The 22,087-nt window shown below is 40.4% G+C and overlaps 2 protein-coding genes across 4 annotated transcripts in view; both read left to right on the top strand.

Moving 5' to 3' along the window:
- LOC148084638 (neuronal cell adhesion molecule-like) overlaps nucleotides 1-3,508 on the top strand; it is a 30,020-nt gene extending 26,512 nt beyond the window's left edge. For all 3 annotated transcript variants that reach the window (XM_087787758.1, XM_087787756.1, XM_087787757.1), the window contains one exon: nucleotides 812-3,508. In XM_087787758.1, the coding sequence (XP_087643884.1) occupies nucleotides 812-1,046 (235 nt within the window). In that variant the 3' untranslated portion in view covers nucleotides 1,047-3,508. The remainder of the gene's footprint in view (nucleotides 1-811) is intronic.
- Nucleotides 3,509-5,139: 1,631 nt separating this feature from the next.
- On the top strand, nucleotides 5,140-15,211 carry cntn1b (contactin 1b). The gene is made up of 24 exons (XM_087787755.1): nucleotides 5,140-5,227; nucleotides 6,575-6,650; nucleotides 6,725-6,760; nucleotides 7,299-7,425; nucleotides 7,494-7,675; nucleotides 7,750-7,845; nucleotides 7,907-8,119; nucleotides 8,186-8,285; nucleotides 8,361-8,545; nucleotides 8,667-8,791; nucleotides 9,973-10,090; nucleotides 10,154-10,304; nucleotides 10,374-10,501; nucleotides 12,579-12,751; nucleotides 12,826-12,949; nucleotides 13,029-13,196; nucleotides 13,307-13,456; nucleotides 13,529-13,599; nucleotides 13,671-13,923; nucleotides 13,990-14,111; nucleotides 14,179-14,368; nucleotides 14,451-14,572; nucleotides 14,694-14,850; nucleotides 14,912-15,211. The coding sequence occupies exons 2-24, from the start codon at nucleotides 6,599-6,601 to the stop codon at nucleotides 14,992-14,994; spliced, it is 3,126 nt and encodes a 1,041-aa protein (XP_087643881.1). The 5' UTR covers nucleotides 5,140-5,227; nucleotides 6,575-6,598; the 3' UTR covers nucleotides 14,995-15,211.
- The last annotated feature ends 6,876 nt before the right edge of the window (nucleotides 15,212-22,087 follow it).

Below are 22,087 nucleotides of genomic sequence, written 5' to 3'. Positions count from 1 at the left end.
TTTTATTTTTTTTTACCATCATAAAATAACTGCTTTTCATTATCCCCTTAATCCTTCCAACTCACATCTTTAGTTTCAGTCTTTCCTTTTTTTAAAACACTATATGAACAAAGTTTGTTTAACCTCACTTATAATTCAGGTTTAGCTTGAAAATATTGAAGGAAGTGATGACATTAAGGTGTGTCTGCATTTGTTGCAGTGCATGTAAATGGGAGCTCGTCCACAAAACTCTAAAGAGCGTAGACAGAATCTGTCAGCAGCGTTCAAGAGGAAGCACCTCCATCAAAGAGCAATCGTCTATCTGTGTTACAGAGAATGTGGTGAAGTCAGTTTACTTCTTCACTGACTGCATTTATGTGTCAGCTTTTCCTTTTTTTCTCGATTCGTTTGTGATCGATCGAGCCTATTGATGCTGCAGTCTTTGTGGACTGCTGTACTTCAAGCAATGCTGTCTTTAAGTCTGGACTTAGTTGATGATCCCACTAAAAGATAGGTTTCATGTTTGTGCATCTTCTCACTATGGCATCCAAATTTACTTTTTTTGCTATGTATACTCTAATCCCTGAATCAGACTCGTCTGGTTACTTTTTGCTGGACTTTAGGCTAACTTTAGGTTGCAACATCCCTTTATCTTTGCACGATTCCCAAGATTCCGGACCAGAAGAAGAGTTTGTGACCAAAGAATTTACTCTCGGATGCATTTTGAAAGTTGCATGATTGTCTTGTAGTTTCAGCCACAGAAAAAAATCCCAAATACTTCTGGATGCCTCAAACATCGGCCTGTGAATTCACCGTTTTTTTTCCCTCACAGCGACATGGAGGACCACAAGCCGCTGAAGGGCAGCCGGACACCATCCAACGGCACAGTACGCCGCGACGAGAGCGACGACAGCCTGGTGGACTACGGGGAGGGCGGGGACGGACAGTTTAACGAAGACGGCTCATTTATTGGCCAATACAGCGGCAGGAAGGAGAAGGACACTCATGAAGGGAACGAAAGCTCGGAAGCTCCGTCGCCCGTCAATGCCATGAACTCGTTTGTCTAACGACAGCCTGGCCCGGTCGCTCGCCACTGTGGTGACCGTAAGTTGTCCCGGCAAATCACTTTACCAGTGGCCCTCGCTGCGACTCCCTGTCGCCAAGACTATTGACACGCCCCTCATCCCCCCCATCATCTGACCCATGTGGTCGCCATGGACACGACTGACTCCCCTCCCCCCAGCAGGGACGAATGAAGAGGATGCAATACCAGAATGTAGAAGCGTGTTGGTGCCAAAACTCTACAAACTTATAACCTAAATATATATTTTAACTATTTAAATGTCCCACAGGAAGTGAAATATGCATCCGAACACATTAATCAACATCTGCATGGATACGACCATGACCCTGAAAGCATCGTACACGTTGAGATTGTAAAGAGTTTGGTTCACGAGTGATTGTGTTTTATGGCGTCTGATATTTAGAGGAATGAAATAGCAGAAGTAGCATTTGTCCGTTTTGGACGAGTGTTTTGTTTGTAAATATATATATTGACTATTTTAGGTCAGGCATAGCCAGTTATCGGAAACGGTTCTCGACCACAACGAAGAAGAGAGTTACTGTCAATCTTTGACTCTGATCAGCATCGAAATGTTTTTACTTTTCAAGTTGCAATCTTAAAACCCGTTTTTGTTCTGATGAAGGTTAACAACCTACCCCTGCTGGCCAAACCCTGGTACTTTAGTCATGACACATCAAGACAATTGTGTTTTTTGTTTACATCCTCATCCCACAAATGGAGGACTGAGTGTGACGGCACTGCTGGTCAACCTGGTACAAGCTAGTTAGCAACATTTTCCAAACAACTTTTATTTTGCAACTTCACAACTTTGTCAGATCAATCCTGGTGATAGTAAAAACATTCAAATTAGTTTTCCAATTTCACAAATTTTCATTGCAAGGTTTCAATCTGTCAGTTATTTATTTTGTAATATCTGTTTTCAACTTTTCAACCTTGAGTTAATTTCACCAGGATAAGGAAGCAGCATGTGTTAACATAAACACAATTCTTGATTATGGCCGAGAACCACCAGCACTGGTTTCATGGAAACTTTTTTTTTTTTTCGGGTTAACAATGTGGGATTTTTGATTTATATAACGAATCCATTGGAGGTTGAAAAAAATTATCTTGATGCCAGCTAATGTCTTTCATGCATTCTAAAATATTGAATATTGATTGAAAACCTTTTTAATTGTTTTTTATTTTGGATAATGGAAAGTATATTTTTCCAAATTATTCTTTAAGAAACATCATGACAAGCGGAGGGTGGCCGCCATATTAACTCCTAGTTGCGATCTCTTCAAGTGCTCGAGTTTGCTTCAATTGTTTTCTAGTTAAAAAAAAAAATCACCTGACAGTTGTGTAATTATTTTTTGCAAGGCAACAGACAGTAGTAAATGGCGCATGAAAGCCTTTAAGTTTTTATTTAAATGGACAAAAATGCTGCACGATTTTAAAAACCTTTGGATCATGTACCAATGAAAGCAGTAAGTCCTCTGATGGACAGCGTGTGCAGTGATTTAGCAGCATTCGTGCGAGTTCGAGGACATGATTGAGGCGATTCCTCATCTGCCAAAAACTCATCCCTCGACCTCATCACTGTCATCATCCTGCTTGTGACGCCAAACTACTGCCAAACTAGTGCCAGGTTACTGCCAACAGACGCTGGACTCGCTCTGTCTGACTCAAACACTTGACAAGCGTGATGAAAGTTTTTGTTTCTGAATGTGAGAATGAAATTGTTGCTGGTTTCACTGCGAGTGATACACGAACACACACTTTGTCGTCACTTTTTACTGTAGCTGAAAAAGTGAACGGGGAGCACTCACCGGGTTTTATATTGTTGGAAAGTGTGTGTGTGTGTGTGCATGCTTGCGCGTAAAAGCGTGCGTGACGTTGCTTTACATAATCCTGTGTCAAGCAGTTTAAGCCCCGCCCCCTCCTCTGATGTCATAAGGTTATCATGACTTGCATCAAGTTTATTTGTGTTTCCACGTGTCAACTGTGAATAATAAAAAGAAACTAAGCACGTTGAACTCACGGTTGGAGGGAGGGGCAGTCGAACTCCGGTAAGATGCATTGTGGGTCGTGAGTGTGATGAGATTATTTAGAGTTTTATCATTTTGCTGTGATTTGACTTTTTCTGAAACTCGTCAGATGCGATAGGGTATCAACAATTATTTTCAGTGAAGGAGTGAAAAAGTTGTCATCAGAATTTTGGTTATTTAAGTAAAGATCTGAACATGTTTTACTGTTTTCATTGAGAATTAATTGTGCACAAGTCATTCAGCCGGTTGTTCATTTTTATTTTCGACGTTAAGAGAAACACAATTCTGACAACGTGAAACTAACGAAGGCATGGAACACAAAGATTGACACGATTAGAAGTACGAACGAGATCGGCAACTACACACCATGATTCTGCGAAAGATTTTGTATTTCAAATGAAAATGTATTAAATGTTGGTTTCAGGAAGAGAAATGTCTGCGTCTTCTTCTCAACTCAAACTAGCTCTAACTAAAACCTACCTTTAATTACCTGTTTTTATAATCCTAACCTTTGGTTAAACCTATGCCACCTCTCGCCCCGTCTCCCAACCCTTCTCTGTTTCTAAAGGCAAAGCAGGGACATTATGACCAGAATCAGAAAACTACATTCATGCACAACAACAGTCCAAAGGTTTTTTTGAAAGGGCCACATGCAATCCAGTGAAAGTGGGGTTCAAATGTGACTTCATATTAAGAGTTATAATATTCAGAAGTTTAAAATATAAGGCGTCTTCATCAAGCTCAACACAACTTTGAGAACTTCTTCAACGACATTCAGAATCTTTATTTTTTTAAATTAGGATTCAACATCAACACTTAGCAGTTTATCCATCATAAAAAGCTTTTGTGACATTTATTTTTTTCAATTTTAAAAATGCAAGTATTTTTGTACTGATGGAGATCTGAGCATTCTACTGGAGAACCACTGTACTTCAAAAATTGATATATTTTAAGAAATTATTTCAGGAAGTAATAATTTAGTTTCAGAGTTTATAAATTTGTTTTGCACTTCTGGGCTGCCATACACATTTTCTTCAGTAATGACTGTGAACTTCACCTGCATGTAATAAGGGATTCTAAAAAAAAAAAAAAAAAAAAAATGTCTGTATTCCTCATCTTGATAAGGTATATAAGTTGACAGGGAGAAATCTTCATGAAATGGTATTGGTTAAAATATGTGAATCTCTGCATCCGAAAAAAAGATCCCTTGTGTCATCTCTAGGTCAAGGTGAGACAGGGAAGTTGTTCTCTTTGACCAGGGACAACACAAGGGATACCTAAAACACGTTTTTTTCGGGCCTTCAGGTCACCTTGACCCAGAGACAACACAAAGGTTAACAGATATTAATTTTTTCGTAGCTAGAGCAATGTCAAAACCATATTTACGTACTGTGACTGATACGTACAACCACAACTCTTGTGGTTCTGTTCCGCCTTTTCCTACTTCTTCACTTCTACAACACACGCCTTCACTTTGTTTACGTTGATAGTTAATGAGAAGTTAGCTGAACCTTGCAGATGGTCAGTATACTTCTGTACTTGAGTTTGTTTTATATGTATTTATGTGTTGGGTTTATATCAGAAATGAAGTCTACGTTATTTGCCTTCTATTCTGAGATTTGAACCTGTGAAGGTACAACAAGTAATATTGTTTTAAAGTTCTGTTTTTCTATTGCTTATTTTGTTTCATTCTTTTATTTTGTACGGCCACCACAAAAAAATCCTATGTTGTCTCTGCAACACTTGTCATAAACGTTTGTGGTTCTGATATAAAGATATATGAATAAAAAAAAAAACTAAATTAAATTCAATATATAGTAAAATATACAAGTACATTTTTTTCCTTCTTTTTCCATCTTGGTGGACAGAAATGTCAGTTTTGATTTATGATGACAGAAAGAGAGAAGCCAGATCCTTTATCTGTGGTTTTATTTCCGGTCCGCGGACCCTCCCCCCCCCTCCCCCCAGTGACCAGACACAACATCCCGCCCGGCTCCTGTCACTCAGCCTGTGGCCCCGCCCCTCCCTGCTGTACCACCTGCTCTCCTCCTGCAGGAAGTTTGTGGACCGGACGGTGCTGCGGGACGATGCGGTTCTGCGTCGGCATGTGGTGAGAGGAACGAGGAGTCCAACTCAGGTAGGACGTCCAGAGGAGTGTGTGAGAGATGAGGCAGAACTAGTCACGCGACTGGACCGGGCCGGACGCACCGGCGGTACCGCAATGCAGAACGGTACCGTGCTGATGTCAGAGCTGCGCAGACACAGTGTGTGTGTGCGTGCTTGCGTGTGCGCGCGTGTGCAGGGAGGAGACCTTAAAAACTGCGTCAAACGTGCACGGATGCTCGCGAGCACGAGGATGCCAAAGTCCAGAGCAGGTCTGGTTCAGATCCAGTCCGGTATCAAATGTTTTAATAGATAAAATCAAACGTTTGATCCAAAACAGACGCTTTGTTCAAGTTTTTAACTTTAGTTTGTGTCTTCCATCAGGTATGTTTATTTAGCATATATTTAGGAATTATTACAAAGAGAATAAACAGCAAATCGCCCTCGGTAACAAAAAGACATTAACGTTATAAGTTTAATACATAACAAAACAACAACATCTGTCATAGAAGGTCTTTGATCTAAAAATGTATCAATGACTGTTCGTGGTAAATATTACAATATTGTGTGTCTATACTATAAATAATAACGATAATTAAGAGATAATACTAAATATTATCCTGAAACATCTGCATTTAAAAATTAACTATTTCAAAATATATTTCCCAAAAAGACAAAAGGCATGACATGTGTTTTTGGAAACACCACGAAACCTAAAAGGCAGTAAAAGTGGACACTGTCACGCTCACTTCTCTCCAGGGCTGCTACAAACAAGTGCAGAGCCAGATTAAACCAGTTGACCTATATTCTGGGATTACATTCTGACAAATCAATCAGAATCAGAAGAGCAGATTATTAAGAGATGGAAGCTCATATTTTGGCGAACTGTTGTTTTGTTATTTTTATCTCATGGGGCTGCTGGAGAGGTCAGATGTTACAGAGAGTATGGATGTGAGTCTGTTCCCAATTTAAGCAGAAAATATCTTCATTATTCTGATTTTCTGGCCAGGATTAAAACCTCAAGATGAGGGTTGTAGCTTCAATCAGATATGGAGACTCACTCAACAGTTTCATATTAGAGCTTCTGATCCAAGGCTCACCCACTCTTTTATCTACTATCTGTTTAACTTTTAATCTGCATTTTTTCTCATTCAAATTTATTGCAGAAAGTCACTCTCACCCCAGATATTATTTTGTTGGACCTTGTTACAAATATGTATTGGTCTAAATCTTTCCTATCATAAATAATTGCTGATCTAAGATTTCCATTTTTGCTGACTCACTCCTGGTTCTCTCATTTCATTTTTATTTTATTATCTGCAGAGTTTACAGCTGTACCAATATTTGCTGAGTCACAATTGCTGTGAATGTTTTGCTGCAGCAGAGAGCAGATCTTCCCAGAGAGATGTCGTTCACGGTCTTCCTCCTCTCCTTCTTCTCCTCACTTCCTCTGTCGGGTAAAAACAACAACAAGAAAACACACTAGTGTTGTTTTTGTCATCCAATGCAACTTCATTTTTTCGCTCTCCAGGGTCCGTGCTGTTCAATGAGCCCAGAATATTTGGAGGTGAGTGCTGCAGCCAGAAAAGCTTCTGTTCACGACAACTGTCATAGTGCTTAGCCCCCCCTACTGGTCAGGTGGTGTAAGTGTGAACACATGAGGTCATCAGAAGACTTTCTGAGTAGAAAAAAAAAGCTCGCTTAAAATATTAAGGAACATAACTTTCTCTTGATTTATTTTTCTTACCTTAAATTTCTATATAAGCATCTTATAATAAGTTTTAAACGTTTTGGCAAGTAAATGCTATAAAAAATGATCAATACTAAAACCTGAGATCCATATTATTGTAACATTGTAATGAAGAATAATGTAGGGCAGATCAAGTGGCCTCATTTAAAAATATATATTTTCTGTGACATGATATTTATCTTCCTAATTAGCAATATATTTCGTTTCTATTATTAAAAACACACATGTGGTTATGGAGTGACTGACAGTGTTTTAAAAGGTAGTTTCAGTTCAAGAGGACAATGTTCGATCCAGGCACTAGGGGGCATCATTACATTTTTCTGTCAGAAGCTAAAGGACCAAAATGTTTCTTCAGATGATGCAACCGGCTATGGGCCAATCTTTGAGGAGGAGCCGGTGGACGTGGTCTACATGGAGGACTCTCCTGACGGGAGGATCTCCATGAATTGCAGAGCTCGGGCAAATCCGCCTGCAATGTACAGGTGTGGCTTACCTGCTGACCAACTTATATGCGCACCTGAAATAGGTCATGACAGTATCTCTCCGCCAGGTGGCGCCGCGACAACTGGGAGATCAAGCTGTTGGAACAACCGGATGAACACTACAGCCTGGTGGGCGGCAACCTGGTCATCACCAACCCCAAACCCAGAAAACACTCAGGGACGTATGTGTGCGTCGCCAAGAACATCTACGGGACTGTCATCAGCAAAGAGGCTCGTGTCAAATTTGGATGTGAGTCTCTTTTTTTCCAGAGGAGCGAGAGTTTAAAGAGTCTTGTTTCTTATGAGTGTTTGATTCCTTGTCAGTTCTGGAAGAGTTTCCCCAGGAAGAAAGAGATCCAGTGTACGTGAAAGAGGGTCAGGGGGCAGTTCTGCTATGCGCTCCCCCTAAAGCTCTACCAGGTGAGAAATGACCTCTTACGTTCATGACCTTTAATATGAATCATATTTTGTCGTCCATCAGAGGAAGTAACCTACCGCTGGATCTACAACGAGTTCCCCATGTTCCTGCACACGGACCGCCGCCGCTTTGTCTCCCAGAAGACCGGCAACTTATACATCTCCAAGGTGGAGGCTCAGGACGCAGGGAATTACTCGTGTTTCGTGTCAAGTCCCATCATCGGGAAGAGTGTCTTCTCCAAGTTCATCCCGCTCATTCCTTTGCCGCCAGACGACGGTGTGTGTCAGATCAGAGCAGCACCACCAGTCGGGCAGCAAACATTTATTTGACCTTTTAATGCAGGTGAGGAGAGAAAGTACCCAGCAGACATCCGAGTGAAGTTCCCTGACACGACTGCAATGCTAGCGTCCAACATAACTCTGGAATGCTTTGCATTGGGAAAGTTAGTAGCAAAGACTAAACACTTTCTATGTTCCTCTGACATCATGTCTTATGTTAAATATGTCCTGTTCCTCAGTCCTATTCCTGACATCGTCTGGAGAAAGGTAGATTCCACTGATCTTCCTCCAAATCATGAGATCAGCGAATCGGGGGCTGTGCTGCATCTTTACAACGTTCAGTATGAGGATGTGGGAGGTTATGACTGTGAAGCCATCAACACTAAAGGGAAGGACTGGCACAAGGCCTGGCTCTACGTAGAGTGTGAGTTCAGCTTTACATTAATCCACCGACCAACAACCTAGTCGTTCCTCCCATAACCTCTGAGTGGCAATTCCAATCCCGACCAGCCATCAGGTGTAATGTTGTGCTCATGGTCCTGCAGCTGCTCCAGAATGGGCCGAGACCATCAACAACACTCAAGTGGACATCGGCTCGGAGCACACCATGCGCTGTGTGGCATCAGGAAAACCTTTCCCCTTCATTCGCTGGTACAAAGACGGGTACATGGTGAGACACCTAGAGAGAGTTTCATGATGTGTTTGCACTACTCACTATAGTATTAAGGATGTAGTAAGTGCAATGGATAAGGGCCAACAAAGAAAGGTTATCATCAAGGTATGAGTTAATGAGGCCTTATATGAACATGTATAAGGATTAAGGTCCTTATTACTAAGTTATTTTGGATTTGAAAGACATGTATGAGTCAGTTAAAACGGCAATATATATATATATACTATATATCAGAGAACATCATGGAGTTCGATGTGTGTTCAGATTAGGGGTGCACCGATCCGACTTTGGAACGATCTTCCTCTCTCTTTGCGCTTGATGGAGTCTACTGACTCCTTTAAGAAACATCTTAAGACGTTTCTATTTGTTCAGGCTTTTCCTTGAATTTCTCGAACTCCTGTGTTGTTCTCGGTGTTGTCTTGATCTTTGAAGTATGTACTGTTTTGAGTATTGTTTTGATTGTTAAAGCGCTTTGTGACCCTGGTCTCGAAAAGCGCTATATAAATATATATTACTTACTTACTTACTTACTTACTTTAATGGTCCTGATACCTATAACTGGGCTTTGGGTATCGACTGATTTGAGTTTAAATATTAACCAGCTATTTGGTTAAAACAAGTATTAATTGAACAAAAATCAAATGGCCTGTGCTGTGGTTCTAAATATTCAATAATCCTATTTTTCAACCACTTGTAGGGGCTGTCCATCTAAACCAATACATTCAAGCACTTTTTATTTTATTTTTTAATGCTTTCTTACCGTCATCTAGATGCTTCTCTCGTCCCTGCAGAATAACCGTAAAAGTGAACTCCTTCGCTTTGACAGGTCACGTTGTATTTAGGTATTGCTCATATTGTCATCTTGTGGTTTCTTTAGATGCTTGATTAAGTTAGTAGTGTTGAATCACGTGGAGTGTCACCTCGAAACATCCACTTTTCATATATTGCCATTTTTTGTGATTGTCGCTGGGACAAGCACGGAATTCATTTTGGCGCTGGAACTTATGTTGGCGATGAAGTTCAGCGTGCCAGCATAGAGGTTACCTGATACTTGATACGAGGATTGGGATTGGTGCATCCCTAATTTAGATTTGGGTTGAAGGCTCCTCTGGACAAATGTGTTTATAGTCCGTTTTGTGGAAAAATAAATAATACGTTTCCCTTTATCCTGTTTGCAGTACGGAAAGGGTGAGCTTAAATTTTCCAGCCTGACCTTTGACGACTCTGGGATGTACCAGTGTATCGCGGAGAACTACTGGGGTATCAAATACGCCAACGCAGAGCTGCGAGTGATCGGTGAGGCCCCTTAAACAAAAGTGCTCCAGACAAAAAACCTTAACGTGATGTTTTTTGCAATAGCGTGTGCTCCAACATTTGAGTTCAACCCAGTAAAGAAGCAGCTCTTGGGTGCAGTGGACGGTCGAGTGGTTATTGAATGTAAACCAAGAGCTGCTCCCAAACCCAGATTCACCTGGACTAAGGGCAAAGAGCTGCTCTATAACAACTCACGGTCAGTTTGGTTGGTCGTCGAACATTCAGGAGGCCTTGATTTAACAGAAATTTGTTCTTCCTGGAACAGCATTTCCATTTTGTTTGATGGGAGCCTGGAGATTCTGAATGCCACCAGGAACGATGAGGGGACCTACACATGCCTTGCTGAGAATGACAGAGGAAAGTCCAACAGTTCTGGTTATCTCACCATCACAGGTCAGTTTGTCTGATCAATACTTGAGAAGAGAGATACGGTTGTATGCTCAGGAGAGTTTTGTTAGTCCTAATCCATGGAAATTCAATCACCATCTGAACAATTTCTATTAGCCAAAGCTAATTTTAGATCTTGTGATAGTTCAAACTTCTCTTATTTTCTACTCACCCTTATGTCAACTATGGTTTAGGATCATTCTCAGAGTAATCTGTTCCTTTTTAGAGTAATAGACAAAAATGTATGTTAACTTGAATGAAGTGACCCATAGCTGGCTTCCCTTTAATTCAAACCCAAAACAAGGGCCTCATGTACTAAGAGGTCGTACGCACAAAAACGCTTGGACATTCTTTTCTATGTCAAAGCCCATATGTATCGATAAAGAATAGTGGTTGAAAAGTTTGGACTTCCCGACACGTTTGTAAGTCGCATATGTCCTTATTTACTGCTCAGCTGATGTCAGCCTCACTGTTCATGCTGATATATTCATAGTTATATTAAAGATCAATAATGATACATACACAAGTGTTTGTAGTTACACGAGAGGATATTAAACTATTCACAAACATATAAATATGTTCTCATTCACCAAACTGATGATCTGTATTTATTAAGTCAACATTGATCATTTTATACTGAATATTTTAATCCGCAATTCAGAAAAAATGTAAAGGAATTATGAGGTTGTTCTTATAATATAACGATCAGCGTCTGATGCTTCAAGTGTTTCTCTAAGACAGTCACAGACGTTCTTGTGAAACAACATCACGTCAGATTGATCAAAGTGAAAATGCAGAATGAAAGCAGCTAAATTTTCCCTCCTATGATCACATGATCAGAGCGATCTCCTTGAAAAACACACTTATATAAATACACTGTCACATGATTTGTTCATTTGTAAATAAATGCTTTTATTTTATAAACGTAACAAGAATTTGCGAGTGAGCTGTGCAGCTGTGCCACACATTCAGATGAAGATCAGACAATCCGACCATCGTCATCATCATCATCATCATCATCATCATCATCATCATCAACACTCAATGCTTTAAGTTAATGATTTACAGTTTTATTCTTGTTAAACTCCATTTTAAGATGTTTAAAATAAGCCCCTGATCGCCTGTGTAAATGAAGTATTCACGTTAATAACCCTGATAAATATCTTGGTCATTTAATTGTTATTTAAATATGTAAATGAGGGCGTGGTAAGGGACAAACAAGTCTGCGATTAATTCTACGTAGATCTTATTGAGATGCCCCATTTTCTGGGTTTAATTGTTTTTTGTAGAGAATCCAAAAACATCTTTGTACATGAGGCACCTAGTATTTCTTGTCACCAAGCCAGTATTTAACTGCCTCTACCAGGAAGCAGCAATACAGGAGAAAACTAGCAAGCGGACAACACAGCTCAAACAAAAAATCCAATAGCTGGGACTGGATTTTATCCGTTTGTTGTGTCTTTAGAAGGAGGTCTGGGTATTAGTTTATTTTGCACCGACCAAACTGCTTCAGTAGGACACAGTATCGAAACATGCTTTGTCTTTGATATTAATGCGTGATGAAATCGTGATATTGACAAAGGCATCTGATTGATTTGTCAAGTTTTATTTTACACTGGAAATTATTTGCACAAATATTATTTGAATTCTGGCAGGAAAACAGCTTAGAGTGTAAATTTACCAAACCTAATATAATAAACTCAAGATTTTTAATATATTTAATGTCATTTTTTAAAGAATTGATCGCATAAAGTTCGAAAAAAGAATTGTTCAGGAACCGGTTTTAAAGTAAAGCTATCGGTATCAGTACAATTGATGACATTTTCGATCAATACCCAGCCCTACTAGAAAGTAACCACTTCAGCGCAAAGACATGTTCTTCTATCGTATGTGTTGTCATGGTGATGTTGTAGTCAGGACCCATGGGAGGTGCTTGCCAATGCTGAGCTATATCTTTGACATGAACAAGACGTGAACAAGACTAAAAAAGAAGGTCTCAGAGCTGCACAAGATGCTGGTTGGAGCTCTGTCTAGGCTTAGTATTTCCCCCACTGACCTAACATATGATTATCTCGACTGCTAGACTCCACCAGCATCACAGTGGCTCCTGAGGACTCTGAGGTCCAAGTGGCCGATGAGGTGATCCTAAAGTGCTCAGCGTCCTACGATCCGATGCTGGACATCACCTTTATCTGGGCTGTGGACTCCAGGACCATCGACTTTGACACAGAGTGGCAGCACTATGAACGTGTGATGGTAAGAAACTCTTACCATCTCTCTGGTACTCTTGAGGACCACTAACACACCTACTTGTCTTGCTCTAAACCCAGACAGAGGAGGGAAGCGGACACCTCAGAATAAATAATGCCCAAATCTGGCACGAAGGACGCTACACCTGCACTGCTCAGACTGTGGTGGACAGTGACTTGGCCTATGCAGACCTGAAGGTTGTTGGTGAGTTTCCTCATCTATTTATTTATGTTTTATGTTTCATATTTTTTTGTCAATCACTGGATTTATCTCGAATTTCCAGGTGTTCCTGGTCCTCCTGGCATTATCAGAGTGGAGGAGATTGGTGACACCTGGGTGAGGCTGTTGTGGACCAAAGGGGCGGACCACAATAGCCCCATACTCTACTATACTATCCAGACCCGACATTACTGGTCACTGTATGAGGACGACTGGAGGAACGCAAGCACCTGTGAGTTACTTTAGTTTACTTAAAGTGAGCAATGACCTGATCCGTTCGCAGCAGATATGGGATCTTTAACAGTCCAGGAGGGTGTGGTGACATCTGGAACTATTTTACAGCTCCAACATTCTTGGACGGCAGTTTAGAGAGAGCCGACGTGACAGACCTGTATCCCTGGATGGAGTATCAGTTCAGGATCATTGCGATCAATGAGTTTGGCTCCGGAGAGGCCAGCATACCCTCACTCAAGATCAAAACCTGGGATGCAGGTACATAGTGTGTTTGCCAGCAAACTTGAATATAATTCACCAAGGCTACATCTTGCTTTTTTTTGCCACTAGCTCCTGTGGTTGCACCTACTGATGTCGCAGGGTACGGAGGGAGGAATGGCGAGATCGTCATCACGTGGAAGGTCACATAACTATTAAAATTGTTGACCTAAAAGCAAAAAGTTATGCTAACAGAACTGTTGCTGACCCACAGCCTGTGGAACCGTGGAACTTCTACGGTAAGAAGTTTGGATACATCGTGGCCTTCAAGCCTCACGATGCGTATGACTGGTGGTACAAAACCATCTCTGATCCGGAGACAAGGCGTTACGTCCACCAAGATACCTACTTCACCATCACCGAGGAGGACTTCCAGGTACGAGAGTTCCAGGTGAAAATCAAGACCTTTAACATTAAGGGCGATGGACCATACAGCCTCACCAAGGTCATCTACTACCCACGTGATGGTAAGGTCACTGCTGTTTACCAATCCTCCCAGCTGTTGAAAATAAGTCGCATTTTCTGGTCTTCAGTCCCAACAGAGCCACCGACGGATGTGTATGCCAGGCCGGTGTCGTCCACTGAGGCTGTCGTGTGGTGGTTGCCAGTGGTGGACACTGGAACAGGTCTGCAGCAGTACATCGAGGGTTATCAGGTAAGAGAAACTCCTGCAGGTCCAGACGAAAAATCAGCAATCTTAATCTTCATCTGTTGTTTTCAAGGTCAAATATTGGCGAAAGTACGACGACCCTGAACCCGGTGCCAACCGCATATTTGTGACTGCTTCTGACAATCAAACAAGGCTGGAAAACATGCTGCCGGACTCTCACTATCTCATCGAGGTCCGAGCGTTCAACGGCGCCGGGTTGGGGCCGCCCGGAGAACACTGTGAGATGTTCACCAAGCGACCACGTAAGTCCAGCAGTAATGATGGTGCTTGAACCTGATCTAATGGAGCTGCTGAGTAATGCACAGCCTTTTTCCCTGTCTTCAGCCCCAGAAGAGGCTCCGAGGATGTGGCGATACATCTCATGGACTGGAAAGTGGTTGTATGTGTGGTGGGATCATATCCAGTATGACTGGTTTGGGAACGTCTCCTTCCCTTTGTACTACAAGGTAGGAGCATGTATATTTGATCTATCTATAGTCAATATTCAACACACACAGAGCTCTTTGGATGTCAGAAGACCCAACAAACTAGAAGTTGCTTGTTGACCAGCATGACTCCGCTTCTCAGGTCATGTTCAGAAAGTCCGGCTACATCTACAGCAAAGTCTACGTCACTGGCTGGCACTTCATGGACTTCCCCATGCCACAGTGGGGCGATTACGAACTGATGGTTCGTGGTCGTTACGAGGGAGGCGATGGCCCGGTTCGCAAGATCCAAATCTTGGGTAAAAAATTGTGTCCAATGTCAGATCTTGTCAGTGGTTGACTCTGTGTGTTGGTCCACAGGTAAGGCCTCGATGACCTCGCCGACATTCAGCCTCGTGTCCCTGACACTGTTGGTGCTCAGCATCATGAGACTTTACATCTAAACCTCCACGGTCGACAGGGTTCTGATGCCTCAGTTGGAGAGTCGTTTGCTTCACGCCACCCTGATTCACTTGTTAGAGCACTTTATCATGTAAAGCTTCACTGTCCGACTCTTTAGGTTTGTCAGTATTTAGTCATTACAGAGCAGTCGTGTCGTCCTGACAATGTAACAGAACTACGTTTTGGCAAATACACTTAAATAAACAAGATTCAATCTTATGTCTAGTTAGAATATTTTTGTGTATGTGTTCATGCCCGCTTTTGTGTGTCTGTGCGTGTGTGAGACTGTATGTGTTTATGCTTGCAAGTGTGTGTGTCTGTGCATGACTGTGTGTATGTCCCTGTTACTTTATACTATTGTGTGTGTGAGATTCATTGTGTTTGTGTCAGATGTAGTGACTGCATTTGTATGCAAGTGTGTGTTCGGCTTTGTGTGTGACTGTGTTTTTCTTCCTACTAGTGTGTGTCTCTGTGCTTATCACTGTGTATTTGTCTTTGCTTTGATAGTGTGTCAGTTTAACTATCTGCAAGTGTGTGTGTCTGTTCCTGATTGTGTGTTTGTCCCTGCTACTGTATACGATTGTGTGGGTGTGACTGTGTGCTTGCCTGCTAGTGTGTGTGTTTGTGCAAGGGATTGTGTTTGTGTCAGATGGAGTGACTGCATGTGTGTGTATGTGAGTGTGCAACTGTGTGTGTATTTCGGGCTCGCCTGCATGTGTGTTTGCTGTGTGTGTCGCGTACATGTTTGTGCCTGGTAGTGTAGTCTGTGCATGTGTGTGCATATGCGTATGTGTTTTTAAATGAATATACACACAATCATCAAAATGTATAAAAAAGACAGAGGTTTTTATTTGATTGACAGAGAAAGAATAGAAAATAATAATGAACAGAGAAAAAAAGAGACAGAGAGCTAAAGATGGTAAAAATAGAGAAAGAAGTAAATATTTTTCTTTTAAGAAAAGAAAAATGGTGGACAAGCAGGTTAGAAAGACTGATAAAATATTAGAAGGAAATAAAAAGATGGAGGAAAATAGTAGAAAAAAGGTGTGCAATGGGGATAAAGCGTGACATTTATCTCAAAAGGAGATTCGTTTTAAGGAATTAAAAACTATATGAAAAAAGGAAAGGAAGGGAGTAAGGTGGGGGAAGAAAATAAGAGGAATAATCAAGATATAGAAGGAAAATACATTAGGTACAGATAAAGGGGAGACTCAATATTCTATGGATGAGATGAAAATTGGTAGAAGGTGTGAAAGCAAGAGAAAGAAAGATATGGGAGCTGCAGAGAAGAGGTTTAGACCAGTAAAGATATGACAGTGGGGCTGTATAAATTTGTCCAGCAGGTGGCAGTACTTTCACGCATACAAATACAAGCCATCTTCTTCGTTTATGATCAATAACTTAAAACTAACACTGAAGTCCATTTTTTATGGATTAATTAATGAATTTAACGATAAGGATTGTCACCTACAAAAGATCAAGGGGCCTGGGACAGTGACATTTTGCTGCTACTGTACACAGCCTCAACATTTACAAAGCTTTATTTTAAAGAGAAGGTAAAACAAGGCAGATTCAAAAATAACATTTAACGATGAATTTACCATCAGCTACATGCTGAAACAACCCGCAACAAACAAAGCGTTTTGTTTTCAACAAACACACATAGGCCTGTTGTGAATGAAAATGTTCTTACAGAAATTAAATCAACTTTCTCACAGGAACGAGTCGCAGTCTCAGCAAACCACATTGAGACTGAGAGAGACATCAGGAGTCAAATGTCGTTTCAAATTATTAATCTCCAATCGGCAGCAGTTTGACCACGCCCCCTTATACACCTGCAACTGATAACGATAGAGAAAGATAAACAGAATGTACAAAAAAAATAATAATACACACACACTCAAAACAACCACAATGCCCACGTTACAAGGTTATATCAATAATAATAATAAAAAAAAATAGTATTTCACTTAGATTAAAATAGTTATTTTAGAAATGTTTTTTTTTTAATATATATATATTTATTATTTCCATTTTATAATCTGAATTTGGGGGAAAAAAAGGATGGTGATCAGAGAATAAATTGTTCAATAAATTGTTCAATAATAAATAGAATTTCAATCAGTGATCAATATTTGTTCTATAAATGCCGAGAGTAAAAGAGATTGATGATAATGTAGTGTTGTGAATGTTGTTGTGTGTCATCTTTAAACAACAGAGAAAACCCCCAGAGTGATTTGAATCGATGTTCTGCTCATTTACACACAATCAAAGTGGCGAGTGGAGATGGAAGGGGGGCTGAGTGTGTGTGTGTGTGTGTGTGTGTGTGTGTGTGTGTGTGTGTGTGTGTGTGTGTGTGTGTGGGGGGGTGTGTGTGTGTGTGTGTGTGTGTGTGTGTGTGTGTGTGTGTGTGTGTGTGTTGACCAGCACAGTTGTTGTCGTCTTACTGTGTAGCAATTACACCACAGGCAGAGACAGTGAGTCTGAGTTGCTGATAAAAGTATATGTAGTTGATCAGAAAATGGTCGGATGCGTCATGTTGTCTTTATACTCCAGTGCCTCAGGAACATAAAACAACTTGTCTGACTGAACCTAGCTTTGAGTTGAACTCATTAGGTTTAAAATCAATACATGAATGTTTCTGCTTTCTAGATTTATTGTAACCAATTAAAACCACTATTATTATTATTAACAGGACAACATCAAACTAGATTCACTCATGTTAACTGCGAAGTTCATTTTTTTTACAGATAAATTAAATGTTAAAGCAGAAAATTGAAAATTGAAAATATTGTTTCTGGCTCCCCCAGTGTCAGAACAGTGTAACAGCATTGTCGTGAAACCTCACGCTGCATGTACATTTGTTTTACTAAACAAGATAAAGGCTCTTGTTGTGTCAATTTTTTATCTTCCAGGTAAGTTGATAAAGTCTCTCAGTACAAGTAAAGTAAAGTAAAAACCGCATCTGACAAACTGCTGTAAAGCTCTTTGGTGGTCACATGACAATCTCCAGGTTGGTCGTCCAGACAAAGTAACGTAGTGAAAGAAAATATATATTTAGAAAGTTCTACTTCATAAGTCATAAAAAGTAAAATATATACTATAGTATATAAGTATAAAGAATAAACAATTTCAGAATGTAAAATATAATTGCTTTAAACAAATTATTGAATTATGGGAACTTTTCTGTATATGTTTGATGAAATTCAGGCAAAGAGTTTGATAAACGGGTTGACTAAACGATAAGACATGAAGTGATAGAATTTCTGACCTCGCCAAGCGTCGTCCTCTGGATAAGCGTGTCAGAGGCCACAATAGTCGGGGTCAGAGGTCAGCTTCAGACTAATAAAGGTCAGACAGTGATCTATTAGAGTCGCTCTGTGGAGTTTATAATGAAAACTCACAAGCACAACATACACGTACACATTTACACAACTACACACTTTTAACGCATCTACAGAGTACACAACACACATAATTCATGAATCACAAGTTGGACCACAAAGTGCTCCCTGAGGAACGCCACATGTCACTTAAGGTATGGATGAAAACCGCTGCATAACATCATGTTGAGTTATTGAATAGGATAAGATTTGAGGATATGTTCAAGTGCCATATATATGAAGATTTTATATAGATATATATGACAATTTTATAAATATATATGACGATTTTTAATTGATGGAAATGACAGAACATTTATTTTAGGGCACGAGAATATGTTAAAATGTTTTTTTCTGCAAATAAAATACGAATAAAAAACAGTTAAAATGAGGTTGAACAGGAATATCTAAACATGTTTCAGTGGTAAAAGAAAAACAATTCACACAACAACATTCTCATTACTGCGTGTTTGTTATCATCTGCTCACAGAGATCCTATAAAAGCACGACTGTGATTGAATTATTTTCTTGCTCGTGGATTCATGGAGCGTTGCAATCACACACTCGACTAGATTAGACTCGCATCAGAGAGCGCGAAAAGAACCTGAAAAGTCGCCTCACTTCCTGCAGCCAGCTGGAGCCACTTCCTGTGTGATCACGTCTGTCACAGATGATAACAAGTCTTTATTTTCCCCTCACATTTCTCTGAGTTTCTGTTTTATTCACACAATCTCATCATGATGACCCAAATATTGACCCTACAGTCTCTCAAGATGTTTCTGAGGAGAGGTTTGAGAACGACAATAAGACGATCATCTGCCCTAATTAGCACCGCATGGAAGGACCAATCAGGAGCTTGTATTTCTGGCCTGAAGACTTGACTAACTCCTTAAAGACTCAACCAAAAACATGAGTGTACTTTAGTGTGTGTATCTTTTGGTACCTGTGAGTTTTGGTGAATGTGATTGTTTTAATTGAGAAAGAATTTACATTGTTTTCGGAATTATGCTTGTGTGTTTGTCATTTGTGTTTACTTGTAGTGTTTGTTTCTTTTGTGTGTCATTGTGTTGGTGTGTGTTTTTGGTTTGGGTTGCGTTTGTGTGCGGGTTAAGGCCTTGTTTTGTGTGTTTTGTCACCTAATGTGAACCTCAGTTAATGATCTTGTTGTGTACACGCATCTTTATAGTGTGTGTTTGTGCTTTGGCATGACACCAGAGAAAGTTCTGAAGGCAGACACGATGTGGTCCCTTTTCTTCCCCGTTATTTCCCCCACCAGGTTGCCATGACAACACAGTCACATTGATGGAATGATTTGGAGAATATGAGACCCGTCCATCATCGCTGACAGCTACGGCCGACTTAACAAGCAGCTAAACGCAGTAACAGGACGCTGACAGCGTTACGACGTTCACCTTGTTATGTACCAATAAAGATGGCGGTGTGACCTTGCGGGGCGACCTGGGCGGCCGTTAAAAGAAGCGCAGATATTGGATCGTAAAGCAGTGGCGTGCCGCGCAGATGGAAAAACAAGGACTTTTATTTGGAGCCGTAAAGTTGTGATGTATCACTGCGAGCTACAAGGTTCCTTAAGTGCATCGATCTTCTTGTCCACCCAGGCAGTCGTGTGTAGTCTTTTAGACTTCTAGAAGTTTCCTTTGATGATATTGTCTTCTTCAACTGCTCATCCTGAGCACGGCTGGAAAATAGGCTGTGAAAGTTTAATCATCATAAAAACTAAGCGTTTTCAGTGGGTGGGGCTTAGTCCCATTTTCTAATGTAAATATTTAAATGAAAAGATTGTTTTGTACAAACAGACACATACTGACGATACAATAGAGGTCGAAGATCCATTTAAGACACACTTAAATCTACAGATTAGTTACTCTTCAAGTGTGTCTTTAGTGAGTTGTTGTGCCGTTTAGAAAGAGCAATGTGTGTGTTTGGTGCTTGTTGGTGTCCAAATGAAAATTAAAATCATGTTTGCAGTGTGTATGTCTTGGTTGTATGCGTGTTGAATGTGTGCCTATTCTGGTGTGTTATATCCTGTAGGTCATCTTTGTGTGTAGGTGCCTATTTTGTTTGTCCTATTTGATGACACACTGTGGGTCCACATCGCACAATATTGGCAATAAATTGTATTGACGTGTTTAGTTGTCAATGAAAACCATGTAAATAATGACGAATGGCTTTGTGGTCACTGAGACTAACTGGGATTTATGTCGGCAGTTGTCAGTGGCTAGAGGTCACTGGAGGTCACCCAGGCTGACCTTTACACAGTTTATATGTGTTTTGATTTGATATAGCATTATGACCTCCGGCTTAATCGTTTATCCTTTTTGCTTCCCAGTGGCTATATTATTCCACACACATGTTTATGTGTGTGTATATGAAAATCACCCATAAACGATGTATTCCCTCTGGTTAGGATTTGTCGCACTATGTTAGTATTGAGCCTGTGTGTATCATTATTTTGTGTCCTGCAGTAAATAACCGTATTTGTATGTGTGTGTAAATATGTGTGTTTTGTTGTTCACAAATGTCTATGTAGAAACATGTTTTTGTGTTTCATTTGGTTACACTGTGGAAGTATTTGTGTGTCTGCATCACTCTGTATCTTGGTACACTGGAAGTATTGTTTTTAGAAGATCTTATTCAGCTCAGAACCCTTCCTGTTTGCAAGGCAGCAGAGCTTCAAGAGTGTCGGGTTCAAATCCCTCGACTCCTCGACTTTTATGAGACTTCTGAATTTTAAATGAGCAAGTGATTCAGACGTCTCAGAGCAGGCGACTGGAGGAGGGAAGACGCTGGTGACAAAGAAGATGGTGAAGATATGTCTGAAGGTGGTGACGACAATGATGATGTTGGTGTTTTTCCCCATTGGCAGCCTCGCCCCTGACCCCAGGTAGCTGGGTCTCACACAATAAAGTCCTAACAGTCTTTTTCGACCATAAAGCACATTTTCTGAATTCACGTTTTTATCAATGTGATTGAATGATTCTCTTTTCAGCAGCGATGGCTGCGACTGCTCTTTTAGTTCTGCTGCTGGAGCGACAGCGTTCAACCTTCAGCTCAAGTGTTTGTCTCACTCAAGGTGGAGAGAAAACCCTTCAGGGTAAAATTTTGCTCTTTTATTTAGTTCCTCCAGCTGCCCCGATTTATAAAAGCCTTCATGGCTGGATTTGATCGCTTCTGCTGAAAAGCTCCGACCGTGAGTAGCTCTTGTCCTCGTCCCAGAAAGTTGCCCATTTAAATCCTTCTGAATATTTCCTCATCCGGCCTTTAATCCATCTCCTGTTGACAACTGAGGGCTATGACAACTACAATTTATTTGTTTTCATTCGCTGTTTTAATTATTTAATATTTGAATGTTTCAAAAACATTATTTATTTATTCAAATATATTCAATTATTTTGTAAATGATTGTTGGCATTTCTTTCTTCATGTGTGTTGAATTTTGTTAGTTAAATCACAATTTTGTGTGACCAACACAGACACACACATTGTATAAACAATGTTAAATCTTAACACCAACCACTACAAATCCACTAATAATATATATATTTTTTAAAACCCACTTCATGTATTACAGCCATAACTGAACAAAAAAAACTCTAAAGCCAAAGAAACACATCAACACACACATACAAACAGAAATGCTGAGCCAATAAGAAGAAAAATGCACAAGCAGGTGAACAAAAACATGCACAAGAAG

The sequence above is a fragment of the Callionymus lyra genome, chromosome 3 (genome assembly GCF_982586985.1).
Source record: "Callionymus lyra chromosome 3, fCalLyr1.hap1.1, whole genome shotgun sequence".
In the NCBI taxonomy this organism is placed as follows: domain Eukaryota; kingdom Metazoa; phylum Chordata; class Actinopteri; order Syngnathiformes; family Callionymidae; genus Callionymus; species Callionymus lyra.
Note: the sequence above shows the minus strand (reverse complement) of the source record. Positions and strands in the feature narration are given on the sequence as shown.